Consider the following 26519-nt stretch of genomic DNA (forward strand, 5'->3'; position numbering starts at 1 on the left):
TTGGCTGACACTGTGATGACAGGCTTCTGATGTTTCTTGTTGTCATGACCATTGAGATAAAGGATTTGGAACAGTGGATATTTCTGGTTGTGTTCCAGTTTATTGGCAGAATAAAAGCTTTAAATGGTTTAAATGGTAAATATTTGCTTGCAGCACAGCCACTGACTCAAAAACCTGATTAATAGATTGACACGTATGTGCTGTGTATATACGTGTAATTTGTATGTTGCATATTACACTTTTAATATATATCCATTGGCCTATAGCCTCTACAATGCATTGTTGCAGGTTATTGATTTGCCTTCACCTGCTTAGGCTTCACAACATTGAGCTCTTTGTATATGCCAGTTTGATTGGTTGTGTGTTCATCTTTGACGCTGACTTGTCTCAACTACCATCTTGATGAACATAATAAATAATTTTGTACCGTGCGTGGATGGAGTCAGTTGAAGAGACAGAGCTGGAGAAACCCATCTTCAGCACCAAAATAAGGATATAAATGTGTAGATAGATAAAATATGAGTACACCAAAGGCTTCTTTTGGAAGTGCAGCCATTACAGGGCAACAGCTGTTGCAATATACGAGTGACAGCACGCTAGACGTAAATGTCCTGGGTAATATAAGAGTCAGGACTTTATCTCATAGATCTCAGTCAGAGGCAATGTCATGCTCAGCACTGAAATAATAGCTTCCCTGAAAACAACATTTTTTTCTTTCCTGTTTCAGTAACTCAGCCTTTTTTTAAACAAATGTGTCTGGGAGACTTGTTTGAGACTTTAAGTAGTGTATTCTGTGTGTGTCTGGATTTTGTGTGCGTATGATCATGTCTGCAGGGGTGCTGTGTAGAACATGATTTACCCCTGAAGTGGAGAATGAGTCACCTAGTACTAACATGCAACCCGGTACACAGTCATGGATTTTCCTGCAACTTTTGGTCTTTTATTTATGCTGTTTTTCTCTTCTGCTTTTTCACACACACACACACACACACACACACACACACACACACACACACACACACACACACACACACACACACACGGAATTACACTGAATTTACTATCCTCAGCGTTTTCCTCATCCCTCCCTTTTGTCCATATTTTCCATGTCTCTTTCTTTTGTCTACCTCCTAACACCATATCACCAAAAGATATCCCGACTTTTTGTCTTGTAAATATGTTCTCCTAAAGTCTCTGAAAAAAGCATGAAATCGTACACATTTCAATCTCCAATAAATATGTACGACTACATAAGTAACAATCAATGATTCATTTAGGTATTATTTATCAGAGTTTAAAATCTGCTTCATTGGGACTATAGGTGTGGTTTGATCAAATGTAAGCGACAGTGACAAAACCTAAACCAAGAAACACATTTAGATTTAAAAAATCCCAATTTGATTGTTTGATGTGGCTAAACTCTGATTGCAATAATCAAAACTTTTAACTTTGGCTCTATGTAGGACCTCAGTGCTCATAGTAAGAATGTGATATAGAAAATTGGTTTTTAGGCCTTTAAAAGATTTGTCATCTGAAAGGCCTAACCCAATTAAACCACTGTGGTTAGTTTTGTCATACTTAATTCAGTTCCCTCCAGAGCCACATAAGACATAATACTATGCTTTCACTGGCTGAATAGAGCTCCCCATGATTAAACCAGTAAACTGATCATGATGTGAAAAAGTAGGATTTCCTATTAATATGATATTCTACATTAACTGAATTAGCAACATTTAATATGATACAATCTCAATCCATTTAGAGGGATATATTTTTACTTTTTGCAATGTCACTTTATGCACACCAGCAGCTGCTATATAACCAAAGTGAAAGCGTCTTTAACCCATCTGGCTCTAATTCCTCCAACATCTCTACTCCATGCATCTGTTTAACCCTTCCTCTCACCATCCATTCACACTAATTACCCTCCACTCCATCCTTCACTATTACTCATTTCATTCTGTTGTTCCCTCCTTCTCTTCCCAGGTTCCCTTCTCTCTAATGGTATTTATTAGTGCACAGCAGTTCTTGTCTTATTCATATTTCAGCAGTGTCAACTTGTTCAAGTTATTAGCAGGCCATTACAGCCTCTTCCTCAAGCAGTTCAACCACCAGCCTCAGCCTCAGGCCCCTTCAACTCTCCATTCTTATCATTTTTCTCTCCCTGTGGATTTCCCCTACTCTGCTACTCTCTCAATACTATTTCTCTTGCCTTATGTTCACTGTCTTTTTTTACTGTGCACATTAAAGATCAAACAAAAAGCCTGTGATGGGATCAAGACTATATATCAAATGGTTCACTATCTATGCTGAGGCAACAATAGCACATACATGTATCATATCACTTACACACGTAACCCTAACACACTGTTAGCGTGTACATGTATGCACAGTTTCTCCAACAAACACCATGCCAACTTTACAAAACAGTAAAGTTTAAACGGTATATACCAAAGTTGTGATCATATGAAATTAAATATTTTATATGAAATATGAAGTGTGTTAATTAATTATATTTACAATGATGATAATATTAATGGAATGCAGTTTTATTTATCTATACAAATCACAACATCATAAACTGATGAAGGCCACAAGTTATATTTTGTTATCAGTCATTCTGTTAATGCACCAGTTATGCCTGCAAATAATTTAACAACAACATTATAGTGTGCTTTAACTATAATACTATATGAAATGTTATATCTTAATAAAAACTGTGTGTGTGTGTGTGTGTGTGTGTGTGTGTGTGTGTGTGTGTGTGTGTGTGTGTGTGTCGCTTCCCTGGCCCACTTTTTGCCCCCAGTGGCATTGTCTTGATGATGAAAGAGTGTTGCACGGTCAACATTGCTGGCGCATAATGGATTATACTCCTGCACACACACATACACACAAACTGACATTCTATGTCACTAATAATAGCTAGCCATGTCTCTCCTGATGAGGAGTGGCCCACCCGTCCTGCTGTGTTCCTGATAGAATAAGCCACATCTATCAACCATACTAATCTCCCTCAACAGAGCTGTAAAACTTTATTTAAATGCTAATGTCTGTATGACAGATTAGCAGACGTACACAGGTGCAATACATTCTCTACTGTTTGACTTGGCCACAGCAGGGATATATTCAAGCAAAGACTCATTCTACCTCAGCAGCTTGGTTGTCTGCCGCTTCATTTGAATACAATGACTTTAAATTTGTTGTGAGATGGTCTATTACTGCTGTAGAGAGCATTTCATTTAACCCGTAGCTTCTTTGAGGAGGGCCAGCTTCTGCTACAAATCTGCAAGAATTCAGTGTCGCTACTTGAATGTTTATCACTACATAAATACACCTGCATGGCTTCTCAAAAGCCAAAACTGTGAGCAGGATTATTGCCAAATCGTTTTGATTCATAAATAAATACAGAATTAAGTGATGAATAATGGATGAGTCAATCTCCTCTGGTTGAAATAACTGATGGGGACATGTGTGTCTACTACAGGCATCCTAATGATCTCTTTAAGTGAGACTGAGCAAGTTTAGAATATAAATCCAGCATCAAAAACCGATGACAAACAAAGAGTGTTTGATCACTCCTAAGGCAGTTTAATAGTCTTAAAGGTTCAATACAGCTCACCTCAACTACTTCAAACATTATGAAATCATGATGAAACCATTATTTTCTCTATATTTGCCAGAATCTGGATCATCCCACATGATCCCACACTTAGCAAGAGATTTTGATGTCTTTGAAACCTGAATCCGTCAAAGGCCCCCATGCAGCTGCCAAGCCAAGCACCCCCAGGTGAGGGTTTTTCTGCCAGGCGGGGCACACCGAGGCCAGCATAGGAGGGCAGAAGTAAGAGGATTAAAAGCAGTGGTGTAGTGACTGTTTATTCCACTGTCAGTGCCTTCATCAATCGCCTCCTGTTTACTGTTTTAGTTGAGTTATAAGGATCCACCAAAGTTGACATACAAATTTATGTATATTAATAAGTTAAATACCATCTCAAGTCACTTCGTTAGAGGCTGCCTGCTGTTCTAAAGTGATTCTAAAAAATAATACTGATTATAAAACTGTTATTTTTATTTATATTCTTATTTTACAAACCTCTTATTGAGAGCATTCTTTGTTATTGTATTGTATGTTATACTATGTCTTAATATGTCAGGATCATAAGTGTTGTTCTGTGTTTTAATTGTCTATATTATGTTTATCGTTTACTGTTCTTTACCACAAATGTCCCCTTTGGGGAGATTAGAGTTTTATATGATTTATGTCGTTATGTACGTAGGCTAATGAAATATTACATGAAATGTGTGTGAATTAGAACAAATCTCTTTGCAAAACACATTTCATGAATCAGATGTAACAGATGGGTTGGACTTACACTGAAGAACACAACTTATATTCCTTAGCCTAATCAAGTGCATTGTAGCCATGACAAAAAAAGTCAAGAAGTACTGACTGTTACATAAACTATAATCTTTTTTTCTTTTTTATATTCCAACCTATTAACCTCCACATCCTTTATTTTCATTGCATTATAGACACTGTTCCCTGCATGTAAATTATGAATGCAGATACTTCTACATAAAGGTATATTGCAAGGGATGTTGATGGTTTGATGCATGAGCTGCCAAATCAACTTACAAAAAATAAAGAAAACATTAGCCAGACTATTATATTGTTGACATGAAAAGAGGGAATACATTCTTTATTTCAGTTGGACTTAATCAGCGGACATAACATCTCCGGACAAAGAAAGAGACTCAAGATGTGACGTAAAAAGCCTCTTTAGAGTGAAATGAAACATTAAGGTCGTGGCTTATCTCTTCATGTATAGGGAGAGTGCTGTGTTGTTTTGGTTCAGTTGACAACTATTGTATTTATTACTTCATTTTTTTTGAAGTTGGCAGAATCCTAGTGGCTCCGGATGAGTCCCATCTGTAGTTGTCTTCAAAGTAAAGAGCTGTGATGTCCAATCCTCTTTGTCTTACACCATATTTATTCCATTTCTTCTCACTTTCTCTTGCTCACACACTGAAGCTAGGATACGCGTTGTTTTTCCACTGTCAAAAGAAAGAGGTTGGGGTGAGGTGTAAATGAACGTCTTATAGTTTTAATTTTTTCAGTGCTTACTTTCTATGTCCTCTCTCTCTCTCTCTCTCTCTCTCTCTCTCTCTCTCTCTCTCTCTCTCTCTCTCTCTTCTCTCTCGCTCTCTCTATCTTTTACTGACTCTTCCGTATGGAGGATGGCATGGCATCATTATCCAGGGGGAGGCAGCCATCCAGTCAGAGAAATCAACAATTAGGACCCAATAAAGTGGAAAAGAATATTTCTGTATGCTAATGAGTTTTCCAGCAGCCACAGTAGATGCTGATTAGGCTGTGCTTTCTCCCCCAAATATTACTACATTATTATTATTTATTCCATTTGTGTAGAACTCCATTTATTCCTTCCATCACAGGATTTATCGGGGCCACAGTGTGGGGCTAGCGCCTTTGGTGGCTTTTGAAAAAAAAAAGTGACAGACGAGGATAGAAAGCTAATTTGATTCATGAGTAGATTTAATGGAAGAAACAGTGAAGCGTGAGAGCATCTATAATGTACCCCGAGCACTGTTCTCCATACATTCTCCCCAGCTGTCAGAGGCAGTGAGCAGTGAGCAGAGAGCGGAGACGAGAAGATACCTTCCGATCTGAGAGAAGCAGTGAGGGCAGACAGTATAGTAGTGCAGCTTGTGCAGAGAAACCCCACCTCTGCCTTCCTCCAACGCACATATCATGATCAAACACAGGAAGGTGAAGAGAAGGCTCACAGTTAGCATCCGCTCATCTGCAAAGCCTCTCTCTTCCCACTACCTGCATTCTTGCTTGTGAAAAAATATTTAAAGCCAAATGTCAATTAATATTCTCTAATAAGTATCTGAAGACACTTTCAGAGGAGAGATATATGGAGGCCATCTGTTTGTGACATAACTTTGATGTTTTGGACTGTGTTTTCAGTTTTTTAAATTCTGCAGAGCCGGGATTATCTTTATTAGATTTTCTGTACTTGTGTAATATGTGCATCCCGCCAGAATAAAATGACATTAGAAGCCATTTATTACAGTTCCCCGGTGCAAACAGTCATCCAAGAATAATCTCACATTTTGTCATAATGATGTGATTTGCATTGCAAAGCATCTGTCAGAGGCCTCTGCTGAATCTGGCAGGGACCTCATCAACTCCACCGTAAGAAAAATCCGCTGAGTTCCTGACTAAGAAAAAACTTATTACAAGTACTGAGGAATCCAGATTTGCCTCTTGCTATTTTAAGCAAATACAGAGGCTATTTTTGTCTACTTTTCAGACCTTGTCATAATTATATTTGAGTAATATTTTGAGGATTTGAATATTTCAAATATTTATCTCGATAGCCTCAAAAGTGGACACGTCTCTTGTGGGAACTGTGGGAGGTATAAGCGAAGCGAAATTAAGCACTTATTGTTATTTCTAATTAATCAAAACTTATTCAACTGCATTTTTTGCTTACGCATTGCGGAACTGTGTTTTATGAAATGCTGTTTAAAGGAGCTTATTCATCTGGAGGCTCATTACACTACAGTAATTACACAATACAGTGCTTGGCTTTGTGTCTGAAGGGATATTGCTTACAATTCATAGAACCAAACCTTCAGTGAGATAGCCCAAGACAACCTGGAAGACAAAGGAGCCAATAAACCTGCAGAAACCGATCCAATCTGATACGGGAGGTAGAGGGAGCGACTAAATTGGGAGCCTCTTGTTCTGCTGTTATTGCAGTACGGGGTATCTCATCTCTGGGAGAAAGGTGTGCCTTCGAATCTCACGCTGGTCAGGAAGACAATGGATCAGAGGTGGTGAGATTGGAAGTGTGGCAGGGGTACCCTTCCTCAACCTACCCCAATGGATGCTCGGATGTTGTCTGCAGGAGAAAATGACGATGGGAAAATAAAGGAATGATAATGAGAGAGGGGGGGGGGTGAGGAAAGAAAAATAGAAAGGAAAAAAATTGAGAAGGGGGTCATCCATAGAAGGGGGCGGGCATGAGATGCTGTGTACATAGTGCTGCTGTGTCTGCATTATTTAAAAGCTCTCATTAACCTGAGCCTGAAAACAGACTAAATCAATAGTCAACGCAGACACACAAAGAATTTCAGGGTGCTCCCTGTGCAGACTTCAGGATCATGCTGAGATATAATTGCAAAGGAGGGTTAAATTCATTCAGCAGAGATAACAAACTGCTGTGTGCAGGTCAGGGAGCACCTGTCTTGCATTGATTTGGCCTGGAACCAGACGTGTTAAATAGAACATTGATCATGGTCAGTGAGTTTGTGTGATGTGGCATGTCCCCTGATCATTGATGGTCCATAGGGAGCTTTGTTTGTGTTTGGAAAGTCGCCTTACAAAAGAATTCAGAATGCTTTGTTGGAGAATCACAAATGCATCGGCCTTAGTTTTGGACAATTTATTATTATTATGAGTTATAAACCGAATCTTTTTCTCTAGGTCCGTTTATGTTACACTGCCTCATTGATCTTCATTCATGTTCATGAGATCATGACAAACTTGTCACATTTCATTAATTTACTCAGCAGTGCAATCGAGTACATAATCTATGCCAGCACACTGTGATTCATGTTGATTGAGTCATGCAAACAAATTGATGTAGTGCTATGAATAGAGATGCTAAACTGTCTCTCTGCTACACGATGGTTGTAGCTAACTAGTTATAGTCATTTTTATTAAAACAGTCCAAAATCAAAAACATAAAATCTTTAGATCCCCAACTGGTTTAATTGTTGCTGGCTTTGCTTTGTCAAAGTCTTTATTACAGATAAGAAAAGACAAACCTAATCCAATTTTCAAATCATCATTCTGCTTCAAATATAAGCCAATATGTCACCTTGTGTGAAGATGTGAAACATTCTGTAAAGGACAGTCAATTATTATCTTTTGACTGAATATGAGTAAATATAATGTTTTACGATCAGCATGTTTGTTTACTGGCTCTTCTTCTGCTTTGTATCAATTGTAGTTTGTTTTCTGTTATTTATTCATTCATTTTTTGTACTTACGTTTGGATGAAATGAGCGCTGCTAAAGTTATACACAACAGTGGTGGGCCGTGCATTTTATACCTGACCCTTCTGTGCTGTCCTACTATAGTTGAACACATGACGCCACAGCTATGGTTATTTGTTTCTAGGGGTGTAATAATACACGTATTCGTATTAAACCGTTCGGTACGAGGCTTAAGAACCGAACAATACGTTTGAATAATAGTAGTGCATTTGGAAAATGCAGAACCTTAAATTGTGGGAAATATAGGCCAAATCCCAATGTCCTCCCTAAACCCTAAGCCCTGAACCCTCAAGGACTTAATTGACGTCACCTGGTAAGTGGTTGAGTGTGAAAGGCTGTGAGGGCTCGAAATGGTATAAATAAGAATGGGACAGGACTTTGCTGCAACATATCACATTTCCATGAAAACAACAAAAAATATGATGTAAACTTTATTTTTAATTTATTTTATACTCTGTACTCCCTGATTTGAACGTCTTCAGGCTCTTTCCTCAAAAGATGAGAGGTCATTTCATATAATCTATTTACTTGTTTTTGTCAAAACATCTTCGATGACAAAATCAAATATTTGATGGATAAATAAATAAATATCCTCTGATTTCAAGTTTATTTTTTGTTCCATCTTAACCCTTAATGTTTCTGAGTAAATATAATAAGACAGGCGTCCTCTTTGTTTACCTTTTTTTTTTTTAACGTCCACTGGTTACCCCGTGTTTAACGTCACGTTGCTATGACTTGTGGGTAATTCCCTTAGGCTAAGTCAGCATACCATGCTGACTTACGGAAAGGGTTCATAGAGGGCTCAACATGTCTGCCAGAGAGCCTCAAACACTCGATGATTTGACAGTGGGTCCGTAAGGGGGGACATTGGGATTTGGCCATAATGTTTTCAGTGGACTGAGCTCACATAACAAACAACGGGCTGTGTGACCTTTTGAACCCGGAACAATAACAAAAAACAGCTGAGGCACCGCACGTGTGTATATGACAACAAAGCATGACAAATCAACCCAGCAACACTGCAGCGCTAGAGCATGAGCCATTCATATTATTCATAAAAACAACACAGACAAATTAACACAGTAGTAACGCTACTGCAGAACAAAAGCAGTTCACTTACCAAAGCTGCTGTTCACTTAAAGACAAAGTCCATCCTCCTTTCTTTGTTAACAAAGAGTTTAATACCGCAGTTAATCCTCCTTGAGAAATCCGTTTCTCCTCCTTCAGCCATTGAAAAACAAAGCTAGGTACAAAAAAAAAAGAATCTACTCCAAACAAAACGCTAAAAATGTCATAACTTCTCTTATATATGTTTCAACCTGAACTCTTACTAAATACTAAGATCTGCTTGCTAGCTTTCTGTTTGACAAAAGTCACGCTGGCCCACTGACAAAGCACGGCGCACCTTAATGCTGACGTACTTAGCAGGCTACCTCGCTATCGCTGGCACGTCAAAGAATACGCCCAACATGTCAAACTAAAGATCTGATTGGTTGAAGATGATGACAATCAACAATAATGTCCCCATATACTTAAACTGCAAAGGCTCTCTAGCGGGCATCGGGCCTCTCTTCTTACCTAGAGACAGCATAGAGGTGAAATCTGATTGATAAAAGCTCTACTTAAAACAAGCTGTGCTGGAAGAAGAGCAATAGGCTGGAAGCAGAGCAACAGAGGAAGACAGGAGCTGTGCAATGAGAAAATAAGCTAATAGGAAAAAAAATTATAGTACATGTAGTGTATTTGTGAAAAAATATTAAATTATAAAATAGCTATAACTTTGTGATTCTGTTTAGGCCGGCAGAGAAGGCTTAGCTAGCCCTGACGGCCCACCACTGCAATACAACAATGACAAAGAAGCATGAAAGATAAAAAGGTGATTACTAAAGACAACTGAAAAAAAGAAAGAAAGAAAAGGAAAGCAATGAAGTAAAAGAAAAGCAGACAGATGAGAAAAAGGAGAGAACAAAGGAAGAATAATGGACAGAATAGACTTATGGGCAGAAGGAGATGTTGAAGCCAACAGCGCAAAGTGTTGACTCAAATGGACCGTGAGGGGGCAACTACTGGCTCCTGGAGGATTTCTCTTCAGGTCATCAAGCATCACATCATGGAGACGCAAATGTAACTATGGTCACAGCTAAAGCCACAGACCCACCCAGTCTTTCTTCACAAATGACTCATTCTAAGTCTAGTCTTCCTCTGGTTCTCTCCCATTCTCTCTTTTCTTTCATTTTCCCTGTTTGACTGGGTTGCCAGAATACACCAATTACCAAAAAAAGTAGTATCGTTCCCATAACAATGATTGTATTGACTGACTGGTTAACATTAGCACAACATATCCAACTAAAGCCAATAGAAGCATGTTTATGCTCCTAAACATTAAATCTTTATCAAACTGTTTACAAATCGAATATCTCTGACCGGATATATTTTCTGCTGCACAATCTTCTCTTGCCCACACTTGTGCAAACATAGTATATCTGAAGAGATAAATCGGAAACACTCAGTGTCTTAGATGAACCTCAACATCCCTTCATTGTCCTGTCATACAGCTCTGGTTTGGCACCGCTTTCTCCATAAGATGCCCAAACATTATGAGTGCAGTATAGACCTTCTGATGGTATCCAAACCCAAGTTGAGTTTTATTTAATAATTAAAAAGAACTAACTACAGTATTACATTGAGACTGTTTTATAACCAGTTGAAAGTTCCTCGTAGAACCTTTAAAGTAAGTGATTTTATAGTAGGATCAGCAGAATCCTCTCTCTGGTTCATGTAACTGGTCCTTAGACAGTTTGAGTTGTTGCATACAAAAACAGAAATGCTGTGTGTTGCATATTAAAAAATATTTACCAAAACAACGTGATTGTGTCTTGTATGATGAGGTTGGAAGTGTATTTATCTAAGCAAGCGTTTGTTCCGTCTTAACAGGCTTGACAGACTCCAATACTCTCTAAGGTGCAGGTTAAACCTCCCCTGGAAAAACTGTCGGCTTAATGGCCTCTGCCTTACGCTGATAACTGCCGAGGTGTCTCCTGCTCCTGCTCTTTGGAAGTAGGTGGATAAAGATGCAAAAGCCTTTGTGTAGCCAAGTGTCTTTTTATTTCTCTCTTTGAAGTGAATTGACATTCAGCTCAGGATTTTGTTTGAAAACGCACCCTGCCTCCCAGCTCCTCTGTTTTCCTTCTCTAAACTTCAGCACATTACACAAAGTTGGAGCAGCGCTCTTGTCCTTGAGTGTAACTTTACAGGTTGTCTGCCTTTGGTGTTCTGTTTGACTTCCCTCACAAGTCGATTGAGGGCGTCAGTCATAGAGGGAGAGGCAGATGGAGGAGGACACGCTGGCAGGTCGGATAGTGGGAGCCGAGCAGTATGTCAAACTCCATCTCTGCTATGAAAATCGAAGTAGATGGACACAACTCTCAGAACAACCGCAGGACATACAACGGAGTGGAGGGAAGAGGCGGGTGTGTGACGGGAATGCCAGAGTACCATGTCACTGCTGATGACAGTCAATTTGTCTGCGAGTCAACAGGATTTGAGAGATGCACTCCACTGCAGGCGGTATAGCAGAGCTGACGGTATTAATAAGGGGAGTACTTACCTGTTTTCCATGGACATGCTGCACAACGGACATGCTGCACAACACAATGCATGTCCCACCCGTTATGTACCGAGTACTCATTCATCCATCTGTAGACTCTTCTCAACAGAAAATTTAAAGCATTTGTGGTTTGCTTAAATGCCTTGAGCAACCTGTGTTTATGTTTTTCTGACACATAATTATGCAAGTAATGACTGTTCCCTCTCTGTAGCATAGGCATCACGTTGTTATACTGTACCTCTGCAAAATGTGCAAAGGATCGTGTGTACAAAATGTGTGTTTTTGTCATGCGACGCCTCGATTTTTAATCCTATTGTAACAACATCCCCTTCTACTTATCAAAGTTGGTTTCATTTAGACATAAAGACAGTATTCTCTTGCTTTGCAACCGAGTAGTTTAACCATAAAATATTTGCCGCGCACAGACATTTTACCTAAAGTCTCACGTTTAGTATTTATGAAAGGTATACAAACCTTTAATAAATGGTTTGCAACACACAATCGTGCAGCTTTGAGGACATTTATAGTGGTTATTAATGTACAGTATTTTGTCAACAATTCTAACGTCTTCATTTTTTATATTATTACAAAAGCAAATACATAAAAACACATATATCTGCTACAGCATAGTGTGTTATATTATTAAATGTTTTGTAATTGTCAGTATTTAATGTTTATATACTGCCCTTATGAATTCTTATTTTGAGGACCTGCCAAAATAACAATTACAAATGTATTTCATGTTTAACAGTACTGTTTATTAAATGTGATCTTTTTACATTGTGATGAGGATTAAATCGAATTCTGCTCATCACACACTTTTAAATGGAAATGATCAAATTCAAAGATTTAGCATACATTGATTTCGCATACATTGTATAAAACATTTTATTTACAATCTTTACTTTTTTTTAAAATCTTTCTTTATTTCTTTATTTTCTCAATTAAGTCCATAACATGTAGTCCACTCAGAGTGGGTTCATATTTTATGAATATGTAATATTCACATGAGATCAAAGGGCACATTTTGTCAGGAAAGATTTCCATGAAAAGAAGGGTGCGATGTACTTCATCTTCTCGGTGAACTGTGGAACTGGTTTAAACTGTGCAAGGCACCATATGTTTATTTTTTTCATTTGTGAGAAAATCTGAGTTTGGTGTGAAAGGCCTTTGGTTATAACCAATTCCCTAGAATACTGAAGCCCCCGGGGAAAGCTTCCTTTGATACTGCCTTTCTTGCTTCCTTATATGGGGTCAGTATCTCTGCTGCTTTTCACCTGACAACGAGGAGTTTCACCAGGAGTAAAATGTTTCTGTACCTTTTCCAAATTCCCTTTGAGTCTTAGTTGGAGCACTCTAGAAAACTGGAGGTTTGTTGCCACCAGTTGAACTGCATGGTGGTGGACGAGTTTGCTCCATACACCACTGCTCTATCTATATACTGCATAATTCTGTTTGACCGTGACAAGACACATACAACTGTATCTGGTTGACAAAATCTATATTCCTGTCATACCTACTGCTTTCCCTGCAAAGGTCACTCCTGTCCAGAGATTTGAAGATGGTTCCAGTTATTGGAAACACTAAATCTATGTAATATTTACAAAGATTTAATTATTTTTTTTCAATGTCAATAATAGACCTCCAGATTACAAAGAAATATGCAGTCAGATTTTTGAAAAAGGACAACATGTCATCACAATATAGCTACACTGTATCCGTTGGTTGTATCACTTTGGTGATCATATTCTTAGGCTCAGTTGGCTCTAGCTCCTGCCTACATCTTTGATATCTGATCTTTTAACCTTTTATGAGCTGACAGCAGACATCTCCTGGCAGGGCACTTCTGGGCATGGCTAAGTGTAGGATCAAGACCAGAAGTGACTGGGCCTTTGCCATCTGAGCCCCTAAGTCTGCTGTGTGAAAATAATATATACAGTAGTATAGGCCAGTGTATGTATTTAAAACCCCTCATTACTTCATTATTTTAAGAGAGCTATTCATATAAAGTTTTAGCTTGTTATCTCAGTGCTTTTGCAGTTGTTTTAAATGTAAGATGTACACGTGGAATGAATGTTGGTGAGCCGAGATCTTGACCTTTATGGCGTTTTAGGCATCAATTCATTTTACAGATGAGCTCACACTAAAAAAGCCTCACAATAACGGAATGGGAATGGGAAAACTTTTTTTAATGATTCATCACATTTTACTTTTCACTTCCAAACTTTGCACATGTTACATATAATCGCAGGCTTTTTGAGATAATTTCTCTCTGAAGTATTACATTGTTCAAAAAGCATGTACTGCTTATATTGCAATTTGTATTGAAATATGTTTCAGCTGTTTTAGTATATTCATATACATAATGACTTAAACATTGTTAGCCTGAGGCATGGAGTGGAACAATTGTTATCTAAACTTGGGTAGTGAGATTAGGGTTAATGGTCAGTGATAACTAGTTTGGTTATGGAAAGCACTGTTTAGTGTTGGGTCACATGGTGGAAATCTGACTTATTTGTATTCCTTCTCCCTGATGGAAAGCAGACAAATCCGTTAGGCTTGACTCTCTATCTTGGAAGAACGACCCTGGGTGCAATTACAGACTTGAACCAGTAGGGAGCACACTTTTCATACCATCACAGTGGAGTCTATGGTACTGTATTTTGACACAAGGCAACATTTATACACGACTCTTTATCAGCCATAAGTGTAAGCTGAAGAGGAGGCGATGAGGAGGTAAGTGCAGCATATAATCAACATCCAAAGAAATTCGCTGAATGCATAATTTACTCCACTTTGCACAAATAACAGTCCAAAGGCAAATATAGCAGTCTGTATTAATCATAAACCAAAGTATTAACAATTACTTCCATCTGTTGCATCACATCAAGGAATTACCTGACAGCAGTATGCAATTATATAAATTCTCAAAAAAGGTGGGAATTTGAATAATGCTCTCTTAGTAAACTGGTGTTAAAAACACTTATCTAAACAAACATTAAGTGTGAATATGTATGTATGTCAATTATTATCTTTCAGTACCCAGAAATGTTGGAACTAAAACATCAAGAGAGCGATTAAATTATTGAATTATTTAACAGTATAATGAATAAATATGAATGTGAAGACTCCTAGGTAATATGAAAATGTAATTCTCCCTCTCACTCTGTCTATCTCTCATTCTTCCACAAGGCTATTCTCCCCAAGGCGCGTGCGTAATTAGTCCATATTGTATCAGTCTGGTAAAACACAGCGCTCACATATATGCACCCTTACGGACACATGTCCTAATGAGTAAGCCTATTCTTTAGCTCGCCTGCTCTCTCTCTCTCTCTCTCTCTCTCTCTCTCTCTCTCTCTCTCTCTCTCTCTCTCTCTCTCTGCATATATTATTACTAATATTAAAATAATTATACGTATAATGACTTGGTGATCCCTCGCCAAGAAGAATTTGGAGATGTGGGTCGGGCAAGATCCCAAATCTCTTGAAAGATGAGAACCACCTCGAAGGTGGGCAGGGCAGGACGGGACAGGGCAGGTAGGATACACGGGTTTATAGGAAGAGGGAGTTGCTTTTGCTGCAAACCTGTTTCCCTCAAATCTTTGCTCACGGTCCCGCAACAGGAGCTCGGCCCGGTCTACGATCCTGTACTATACTGTTCTTGGAAACAGCGTCAGGGAGCAGCTGAGAGAGGCTTAACATTTCAAACGTCTGGCGGTAGGCTGCAAAGTTTCCACCCTGAAAACACTGTCATGTAGCAGCAGGCTGGAGCACGACACCACACCTCACGGCTTGGTGTTCAATTGGATCTCTGAAGCCCGGAATCATACTCTTTAATGCGTCGTTTTACTTTATGTCTGTTATTTCAATTAAGAGGACATGTTGTAGTCTGTCAGTTGTTTTATGCCAAAAACAACATCATTATTATGATTAATCAGCTCTTCTGACATTTCGGCAGACAAAGAATGTATTTCTCAGTCCTGATTCTAATTTAGTAAGTGAATAATCACGTCTTGGTCCGTTTTGATCGTTTGCGTAAGTCTGCTCAGCGTTAGCAGCAACATAGTGCACCACGGGTTCAAATTGGGATTCCGGTGTTATTAGTCATAGATGTCCTCTCAGCTGGAAGCAGACCTGCAGCTGGAGACCACAGCAAAATGTGATGTATTAAAATCCGAAGACGTGACGAGTCCTGACGGATGCACCGGGCAGCGCGGCTGCCGCGGGGACGGAGGGCAGAATAAAGTGGCCCCAGCTCCGGAGCGCCATCAGCCGAAGCCACGCAAGATGACCCGGAGCCCCAAATGCGCCCGCTGTCGCAACCACGGCGTCGTGTCGTGTTTGAAAGGCCACAAACGCTTCTGCCGCTGGAGGGACTGTCGCTGTGCCTGCTGCCTGCTGGTGGTGGAGCGGCAGCGCGTCATGGCAGCGCAGGTCGCTCTGAGGAGGCAGCAAGCTGCGGAGGTGAGAAGAGCACAAGGGCAGGTCAGTGATGGAGAAATGGTGGAGGATAAGCAGATGGCTAAATCATGACCTCCAGTAGATGATTATCCACAATCAGGAGGCGAACCGTAATTATCAGGCAGATATTGATATCAAAATGAGGCCCAAAACGTGAGTTCAAAACAATCAAAGTGAACCGACTCATATGTTGGTAGACCAAAGATCAGAATATATAGTAATTGTTATTTACCACTGCATACTTTTCTTTGGCTGGATTTCATTTTCTGAAGAGAAATCACATACATATTTTACACTCTACAGAAGTGCTTAGAAATAAAGCTACAAGGCTGAATTTGCAAATGTATTACTATTATCCATATGTTCAGCTGTGTGTGAGAGAAGTCTGACCATATCATGGCTCAGGGCATCACTACAGACTGAAGCACATGTTTGTTTGTTTTTCTTAATTTCTTCAAAACAGAATCATATTTTTGGAGATTTGGAACATTTCAGTTAAGTTTTGTTAGTTGTTTTCTATTAGAAAAAGTGAGCTGTAAGTGAGCTGTATAACTGTAGGTAAAATATGAATTTATGCATTATAAAGTGTTAACATTTCGAAAACATATTTCTGATTGTATCATATAAATACATATTATTGTTCACATTTTATTAAAATATAATAATACAACTAACTAAGACAGAAAGTATGGAATAAGGACCACCAGCAACAAACAATTGCCGCCCTTTTAAAAGCTTAAACTTATAGCTTCAAGTTTAAGATTTTAAACTAACCCCAAAACTATAAACAAAACAAAAAAATGAAGTTAAGCTATACAAACTTAACATAAAACGACTTGCATTTGCCTTTAGTGGCTGCATCTTCTGGTGTCAACAGGGTGAAGAGCCAAATATTCCCCATTCTGAAATGCTATAACCATAAAGAGATCTATTTGCCTTTATAATGTATTTAATAACTTTAATTACCTTTGGGGCACAGTCTCAGTACAATAGGATTATGTCCAAATGTCTAATTCCTGTTCCCATGTTTCTCCCAGGGTAAGAGGGGGGTGAGGTGTGCAGGTCCGTTGCGGAGGACTGCGTATCAGCGTTACGCGAGAGCCGCCGAACCAAGCATACTGGCTAAGAGCATCCTGCAGGGTAAAGTTTAATGAACATCTCTCTCATTAATGTACTTCCTCTTAGACTGGATCATAAAGAGCAGGGTTTTTTTCCAGTAAATTAGATAAAACCTTTGAAGTCAACTTTAACATTTAGTTTATTTTCTTTTAATGTGTTAAGTTTGATAGAATTAATGCAAGATCACAAATTGAGCAACCTTGTTTGTCATCTGCTATTGGTGAAGGTAAGTCACTGCTTGCTGAGCAAAACAAATAAACTTTTTTTTTTCTTGTGAGATGAGATTGTTACATGTCTTTTGGAGTATTTATTGTTTGTCATGGTTTATATACATATATTTATGTTTACAGCTATGTAAAGTCAAATTCCTTTCATGTGCTCGCATATAGTTGGCCAACAAAGCTGATTGTGAAGTGCAGAAAAAATTCACTTACAAAAGAACTACATAATTCAGCTCAATGTTTTTTGGAATGATTTGTTAGGACATTGATTCCCCGAAGTTTACTTCAACATGAACCGTAATCCCTCCATGTCTAACCACAACCTGTTTTCCTAGCCTTAGCTTCAGCCTGTTTCTCAACCAAAAACCAAGTCTTAACCCAAAATACATGTTTAACTTTGTGGATACCATTTTCTTGTCCTTGGACAGACAGTAGTCCCAACAATGTCACTGAACAAACAGATTTTAGTCTCCACAAGTAGACACACATAACTTCACACATGTGCATGCTCTTTAACACACACATGCATTATGTACATATTGCTCTCACTGCTACTGCATTTTCAAGCCCTGCTCAGGCCCCAAACTACCAGTGCTTCTTGTTGGATGTCATTACCCTGCATTACACACACTTAATGTATCTAAGCCACCTGATCACTGTGGCTTCACTATTTCACAACAACAGGCCATTACTGTAATACACAGTGTGTATTAATACCCGCTGACTTGCATTCAAATCCTGCTGGAGGCTTTTATCTTCTTTATAGCCCTCTCAGATTCTCTGTGCTCTCAGTAAAACAGAAATGACACTGCTAACCAACTGCATAATTAAAATAATAAAGAACAAAGTACTCAAACATAAACATGACAGTTAATTGGTTGGAATAAATTAAAATATTCATTAATTAATTAAATAAATGAACACAAAACAGCAGTGTGTGGCTTTGCTTTCTATCCAGGGCTCAAACCAGTGGTGCCGCTGGAGGAAGACACCTCCTGCTGGTCAAAGCAGCGTGAACAAACACACTTTACGTGTCCCCCCATCAGCAGCCGGATGAGGAAGAGGCGAGCCTTCGCCGACAAGGAGCTGGAGAACGTGATGCTGGAGCGGGAGCTGAGACAGAGAGAGCTGCACAGCAACCTTTCCTTCTCCTCCTCTGGCCTCGTCCCTGTGCTGCACCCTCCGCCTCTGCCTGTCTCCCCAAGCCTCCACTGCTGTCTTCTCAACAAGGAACCCACCACTGCAGGGACGTCCAGTTATGTGCCTGTGTATAAATATAAGCCTCTGTATGAGTGTGACTTTCAGTTCTATCAGTTCTTCCACCTAAAAAGCAGGTCATCTGCAGAAGGTGACCACACTGACTTCTTATGTCAAAGCTCAGAGCAAAGCAGGAGGGATGAGGAGGGGCTGAATTGCTGCCAAGGCCGTGAAAAGAAAGACAGACCAGAGCTGACGCCTCTACCATCAAGACAAATACTCAAACATCATGGCAGCACCTTGTCAGGTCTAGACCTTGTCAAACCCCCCTCAAAACCGACAGAAATAATTGACTCTAATGGCTTTTCAACCGTCACACGCTCTATTTTTGGATCGGATCAGGGTATCCTGGGCGGGCCAGACGTCAGTGCATCCTGTAGGACTTTTGATCCCAGTCCTCTGATAGCTAAGGGCTGGTGCGCAGACACTTCTGCCAATCAGGCAGGTCCTCATGCCGACTCTGTCAAGAGCAGCTCAGTCAGGACTCCTGCTGTGAAGCCATTACCTTTCTCTGTGGAGGCTCTGCTGAGGGCCTGACAGGCAAATGAAAAGCAGTGTAGTGCACTTTGTTGATGTGCGGACTAAGAATCACTGTTGAGTGAATAAATAGAAAAAATTGCTACTTGTGTAACAGGTTTTGAAACACATTTCTTGACATGGGCTGCTTGCTATTCATTGAGTATGCACAACTTCCAGAACCTTAATTATTCTTTGTATTTCTTTTTCTTACTTTTCATAAAAATCTATTTAGTTATATGTTAACTATGATATGAAACATATATGTACTTGATAATTAGATTTTCATTTTTATGCCTACATCGAGCATATTTTGTACAAAAATATGCTTTAAATATTGTAATTTTTTTTTATAAAAATATACCGAACCATTCTGCTGTGACTCTCTCAAATCAATCACATTATTTTCTCCTTCCATGCAAGAAGATATATACAGTACATCCATAAAACAAAGTTGATGAAAAAGTCAAGGAGTGTTTGAACTTGTGCCCATTTCTTAGTTTTTGCATTGCTTTTTAAATCAAAGCGTAGATGTGGTTGGCTGATCTCTGCGCTGCTCTCGGGCGCTGCTTGTCAAAACAAACCAGGTGCTTAGAAATCCCTCTGAACTCATAAGAAAACCAATACCTCAGGTCATGAGGTGAAGCAGGTGGTTTGCCATGTAGACAGTTAAAAAGAGCAAAGATGTCCTCTCCAAAATTGTCTGTCATAGCACAGAAAGGGCTGACAGCATTTGTTCTCTCTTTTTTACCAAGTGAAAAATATACATTCATTATTTATTAATAATTTTTACTGTTGACATCTTTTCAATTGTACAACTTTAAATTCAATCATCATATGACACACAATTTCACATCATCAGATGACAGAATGAGGGAAGATGGAAAATATTCTCCAAAGGGTGAATGAGAAGGTGCCCGCGTTGCCTAGACGACATTGTTCTTTATTGTATGCTGAGCCCGATGCCAACCAAGTTTGTTTGAACACACATTTGATCTATATCCATTTTCCACTTCTTCTCTCCTTCTGTGGGTTTTTTTGTTCTGCGTTGTAATCTCACAGAGATGGAGGTCAGATTCTTTTCACAACTATGGACCTTGTGGCGTCAACACAGAGGTGATAGCGCTGCTACGTGTCTTTGTTTGCTAGTATCTAGCAGCATATCAGAATGCCTTTCTCCCCGTATTATCACAGAGACAGACCGAGGGGAGATTGGCACTAAAAAAAGATGATGTTGTGAACCTGAAAGCACTGAATATGTGCCATTGTTTTTTATTATTATTATTGTTCACCATCTGCAGTGATTTTACAATATTAAAACCTCTTACTTGCAAACTGCCATTTTCACTATGATGATAAAAAGATGAGCATCAGTCACAATGGGGTGATAATGAATTCTGTGATGAATGACACAGAGGATATAAATCAATTTCACCCATGGCAAAGGGAAAGGGGAGAAGCTCATTTATCCAGTTCCCCTATGTTTCTTTCTGGAGTGCTCTTAGATGAGGTGTGCTTAATAGATAGCGACCCCGCTCTAAAATGCTATTCACGTTCCACTGTTCTTGGTAGGACTGTTCCAGGGACGGACAGATTAGCTTTATTGTTATGTGCTGTTTGGAAAGGTTTAAATCGATCTGTAATTGCCAGCATTTTCCTTTGTAGGTCGATGGAAGGAAGGAGGGAGAAAGAGGACATGTGGGGGGTTATTAGATTCAGGCCAGTATGCTGACAAAGCAGTTTCAACAGGTTGAAACATGTTTTGGGAGTTGTAACAGTGCAAACCCTTCTCCTCCCCCAACTTTCTTTTGTCGCCCAGCTTTGGCGCTCCTGCTCTTCATGCTCTCGTTGTGCCTCATTTCCATTTCAGCAGGATTGATTTCACTCGCTGTGTTCAGGGTAGAAAAGCTTTGCTTTGGCCTTTTTCCTGTGACTGTGATCTTCACATTTTCATCATACAGACTCCATCAGCTGCAGCAGTGACTGGAAAGATGGGAGAAAATAAAGAGAAGATCTGAAGAGAGCTGGCGGCCCGGGGGAGGCCTGACAAAGAGCCAGCCCACAGGTTACATGTGCTCCTGCTCATTTAAAACTCTTATTGTTCACCTCCACCCTGTTATTTAAACTAGGAGATTCTTGACTCTCCCTCTTCCCATCAATACCCAAGCATTGCAGCCTGTCCTAACCTAGCATGAAGCCATCACCCTACTATCAAAATGATCTTTGTTTTCCCTTTGCCTTCATGTCCTCTACCAGTAGTGTTTACTTAAGCTGTGTGCAAAGGCAGACGTGCAGGGAAGGTAAATTCTCATGCAAGTACGTTTTTCACGGGCCTCACTCTAAGACTTGAATGAGGCAGCCAGACCCCTCTAGTTGTTTGGTATGATCTTCGTGTTAGTCTTTGCTCTCCCCTTGGACAGATCATCAGCAACATTTAGTATCAGGGATCAGTGGAAAGCCTTTGATCGCACTGCCAGCTCTCTTTATTACAGAATGATAGTGAAAAGCATATGTCTTGGTGTGGCAAGGTCATTTCACGCGGCACTTTTGAGAGAGCTGCTGTCTGAACTTAATAGCGTTATTATGGGATGTTTGGATAATGCGAAGAACTCTCCAGGTTGATAAGACAAGTTGTCATAGTAGTCCTGTCTCATAAACCTGCCGTATTAGTTTTATTGATATGATTTTTGTTGGATTAGGACAAAGTTTAAGTCAATATTGATTTATCATACTGGTGATTGCTATGTATGTGATCACTATTCACAGCAAGTGGTCTAGACAGTGTTGACCTTTGAGGAGACGGAGAGCCAGAGTTCAAAAGTGGAGGAAGCTAACATTATCTCATTAGCTACATTCACTAGTTAACCTCCTCTGTTGAAGTAAAAACTGCCCCACAAAAGAGTCATTGTTTGCACACAGTTTTAAAGCAGGAGTCGAGAGTACAAATCTATCTTTTGAATACATTTGATAACTTATTGTCTCTTTTGTGACCAAGATGAGCTAGTGAGTTTGCAAATTAACCGTTAGCAAGATCTTTTCCTGAACCTAAGTAGTTTCCTGTGAAGATGGAAGTTCATTTTGAAAAGACTGTATGCATGTAAGTGATGTAAATAGACACGTGTTGCTGACTTTCCTATTGGAAAACGCACAAAGAATGAGAAATTACTTTTTGTAAGATATCCTAGGAACCGTTGTTGGCTGGATTTATGTTGCACTGTTGTAGTTTTGGGTTTACTCCAACCCTCAATACAACTTATTACACAATAAATACAAACACTTATTTTTTTGTATTAAAATCCAATTAATATATTTCTACAATTGCTACAAATATTGAAACTGTTTTAGCTGATAGTAACTTATTTGCATGTGATATATTTATTATTTATATTTGAGGTATTTTATATATAAATTGTTCAGTGTGAGTTGTTTCAGTATTGTAATAAACTTCCTGAGCATCATTAATTTACTTCTTTCATAGAGGCAAGACAACGTGATATTTACTTTGTCAAAGGACAAATAACTAGATTTCCTGCACAGCTTAATTTGTTATATGTACGGCTGCTAACTTTGGTAAGCTGATGAACGTTATTATTACACTCCGGGCAGTATTCCTTCCGTTTATTTCAACAAAGTGTCTGCAACGTTGAGTATGAGGTTTCAGAGCAGAGAGTTTGATCTTTCTGCCAACTTACCGCGCACTTTGGATTCTCTCCTGTCCCACCCTGCCCTGCAACAGCCCTGTATGCTCATGGTGTTCGGTAGCCACTGGTGTAACGTTACGCTACAGCTGTGTGTGTTTGAACTTTTGCTGTGATTTGTGGATACAGGCCAGTAATGAAAGCATCTTCAGTGTGGCATCGCTTCAGTTAACGCACATTCATTTTGATGCGACACAATGACCTCTCAATATAAAAGAGAAGATACGTATATAAAAGTAAACATTGTCTCTCAGGCAGAATTTGTGCGAGTCAGTTAAAAATGTGCCTTCCCCAATTCATCTTCAAGCAAATATGAGCCTGGTGGTTTACAGCCTTTCAGAGTTTGAAATGCCAATGTGACCCCCTCCAGGCAATGACGTAATTCATTTAAAACACCAGAAAACAGCGGCGGGAATCATTCATCAAGTTTTAACTGAATTTGACAGTGATATCTGTTTGATCTTCTGTAAACAAATCTTTGTATGTCTTAAAAGTCTGAAATACAATGTGAAGATGTTTGTGAAGATAAGTGTCAGACCAGCAATGTTTGAAATATCACCTGTAATGACTCATATGGACAGACAAACAGAAACAAGACACAAATAGATCACATCACCAGACAACCTAGTTAAATCCGTCTGCACAGACAGGTTTCGTGCAGTGCAGGTCAGGCTGTGCTCTAAAGTCAAGGACGAGGGTTTCAGTAAAACAACAGATAAAACAAAAGCACAGCAAACACAATAAAAAAAAATCTTCCCTGGATGATCATTGCATTTCTACATCACATCCTGTACAATAGAGAGACACTGAGTGTGTTTGTTTAAGGTTATGAGTCTTTATGATACTTAAGGGAGTCGATTGACATTTTGGGAAATATGTTTATTTGCTTTCTTGCCAAGAATTAGATGAGAAGATTAACACCACTGTCATGTCTGTATGATAAATATGAAGCTACAGCCAGCAGTCGATTACTTTAGCTGAGCTTCAAGCCTTCATGCAATCATTTCAGTTTTGTAAGGATTAAACTAACAAGCAGGGTTGGAAGTAACTAATTATACTTGTTCTTGTTACTGCAACAAAATCGTTTTTAAGTACTTTTTTGAGGGTTTTTTTTCTTATCTGACGTATTGTACTTGTATTGCTACATTTCAAGTCGCATCAGTTACATAGTAGGGATGAAAGTCACTTAAAAAAGTTTTGATAAACTATGAGAATGCAACAAAAGAAAGGAGTAAAATCAGCAGCTGCAGCTGGTATAAATCTAATGTTTTATTGAGCCATCCATCCACAATGTCTTTACTATACATATTATAATGTAACCTGATTTCCTCCTTTGCTTTTGTCATAATTGCTACAGCCATTACTACAGGCTTTGCCACTTGATCGTAAACATGCATATTTTGGGGGCAAATAAATTATGATGTTATCATTCTTCTTGTGTTATGTTACTGTTAAGAGAACGTGGTCATTTAACAAATTACTGTGAGATCACGTTGGTTTAAGGCCTGCTTGTACCAAACAAATATCAGTTTTATTCTACACAATCAGTCTGAAGTTTGAAGTTTAGGGGTTCATCTATAAGTAGCAATTTGGTCCAGGTTGTTCCATGAATTCACAGCTGTGTCCATCAGAGCTAAGAGAAAATAAAAAGGCTTTAATAGAGAACAAGTGTCTGGTCTGCCCTCTGACAGAGACATTCCTAATTGACTGTAGTTGGGTTCCAGTCTGACCACCGCCACCCTTCATTTAACAGAAGAACAAACACACCAGCTCTCGCCTGTAAAAAGACAGCCCTGTGTGTAACCCAGCCTGCCGCAGTTGGAGTAGAACTTTCGCAGCTTTAAAAACATCTTTGAAACAGGCAGGCTAGAGTTCTCTCCCGCACCTCCCCACTTATCCCCATCCTGTACTATTTGGGTTTTTCCATACACTGGCGTGTGCATGTACAGTATTTGTGTGCTTGCATGTCGCTATTCCAGCAGCCTTGGGGACTACCGATGGTGCCCGCGGCTGCAGCTGTGTGGCGATCCAGTTACCATCACATGGTGCCGCTTGGCCTCCAAAGAACTACCTCTGCAATATTAGAAACCAAAGCAGACCACAACACTGTACTTTCTCTCTTGCTAGATGTCTCTCTCTCCAGAAAACAAGATGTGATACAACACCTCACAGCAACCTTGACATCCTGTTATTGAAATTAAATATTTTCTAGCTGTATTACTTTTAAAAACTTGGGCTGTGTCTTTCTGATATCAGATAAAACCCCTTATTGTGCCATAACACTACAGTATTTCAAAATCTTGTGTTTATGTGGGCTGGAGTCAAAGCTTAATTCTCATCAACATGCTTTCTCAACACTTTTCTCTCTCTCTCTCTCTCTCTCTCTCTCTCTCTCTCTCTCTCTCTCTCTCTCTCTCTCTCCTCAGTACCCATTATTCCAATACCCTCGTAATAATTCACAACCTTTACAGCTATGTATCCTGGACTCAGAGCTCTCACCTTTATAAGCTGAAACCAGCACATGCCAGGCAAGTTCAGGAACTTTATAGACCAAGGGTGGCAGGAATAACATCAATGCAAAAACAGCTCAGACTGCCCGGCCATTCAAGCAGTATTTACCCAGCTTGGTGTGGATTTTATTCTATAGAAAATTGTGCTAACCCAAACTCAAACAATTCCCTCGACCACATTCTAGTAATCTGATCCACACTGATGTTATTCACGTTCTGATCTGTACACCCCCCGTATCCTAACATATTGGCACCCTCTTTCAAGTGATTGATTATCTCTGAGGCCTAAACAGGAGAGGATAGTGGAGTTTAATGACACATAAAACCATGTTTTGATGTCTGGCTCACAGACCTTTAAGAATAACAGCTGGCACAGGCCGAGTGCTGGGAGGGAGCATTCAAGGAAAAGTGTGGGCAAGTTGAGATGGCGTGATAGCAGGAACCCTGTAGCTCAGTATAACTGAGACACAACCTGCCAAGATCAGCAGCATGTTTTAAAGCATTTTACTTTCCCTTTTAGTCAAGAGAGATCAAGCTCACAGACAAACCCCTCAGCCAAAACTAAGAGATCAAAAACACAGAGGGGCGAAAGGGGCGACATACAATTTAGTCTAATAGCTTTTACAATATAAATAGTGTCAGTAAAAAGATGTCATTATACATCTCGGGTTCCAGCAGAGCATGTGTTAAAGCCATTTATGGGGAACAAAGCGTCTATTTCAGGTTGGTGTTGTGACTGGCGGTGGAATAGATGGGTGATGAGGCAAAGCCTGTCACTGTGTCTGGCTTCCTGCTCAGCTCCCTCACTACTTATGAGGAGTTTTCTGTTTCGAAATGAAACACTTCCCCGAACCCGGACATGTGTCCTGCTTTTGACAGACGACCTTGACAGATCCCAATCCTGTCTCGCTTGCTCCCGCTGAGCTGAATATAGCCCTTTTTTTACAAATCCTCTGGAGGATCTCTCTAGGGAAAAAACATTCATGTAAAACATTTTTTTTCTACTCAAATGCAACACATGAGCAGAACGTTGAGTAGA

General features: G+C 39.5%; 1 protein-coding gene across 1 annotated transcript; it reads left to right on the top strand.

The window, feature by feature from the left end:
• Nucleotides 1–15808: 15808 nt before the first annotated feature.
• Nucleotides 15809–19375, top strand: dmrt2b (doublesex and mab-3 related transcription factor 2b). The gene is made up of 3 exons (XM_068707154.1): nt 15809–16183; nt 17197–17299; nt 18458–19375. Exons 1-3 carry the CDS (start codon nt 15809–15811, stop codon nt 19291–19293), a joined length of 1314 nt encoding a protein of 437 aa, XP_068563255.1. The 3' UTR covers nt 19294–19375.
• Nucleotides 19376–26519: the final 7144 nt, after the last annotated feature.

Source organism: Cebidichthys violaceus, unplaced genomic scaffold (assembly GCF_023349555.1).
Source record: "Cebidichthys violaceus isolate CVI_PGR_0920_01 unplaced genomic scaffold, fCebVio1.0.p SCAF_13, whole genome shotgun sequence".
NCBI lineage: Eukaryota > Metazoa > Chordata > Actinopteri > Perciformes > Stichaeidae > Cebidichthys > Cebidichthys violaceus.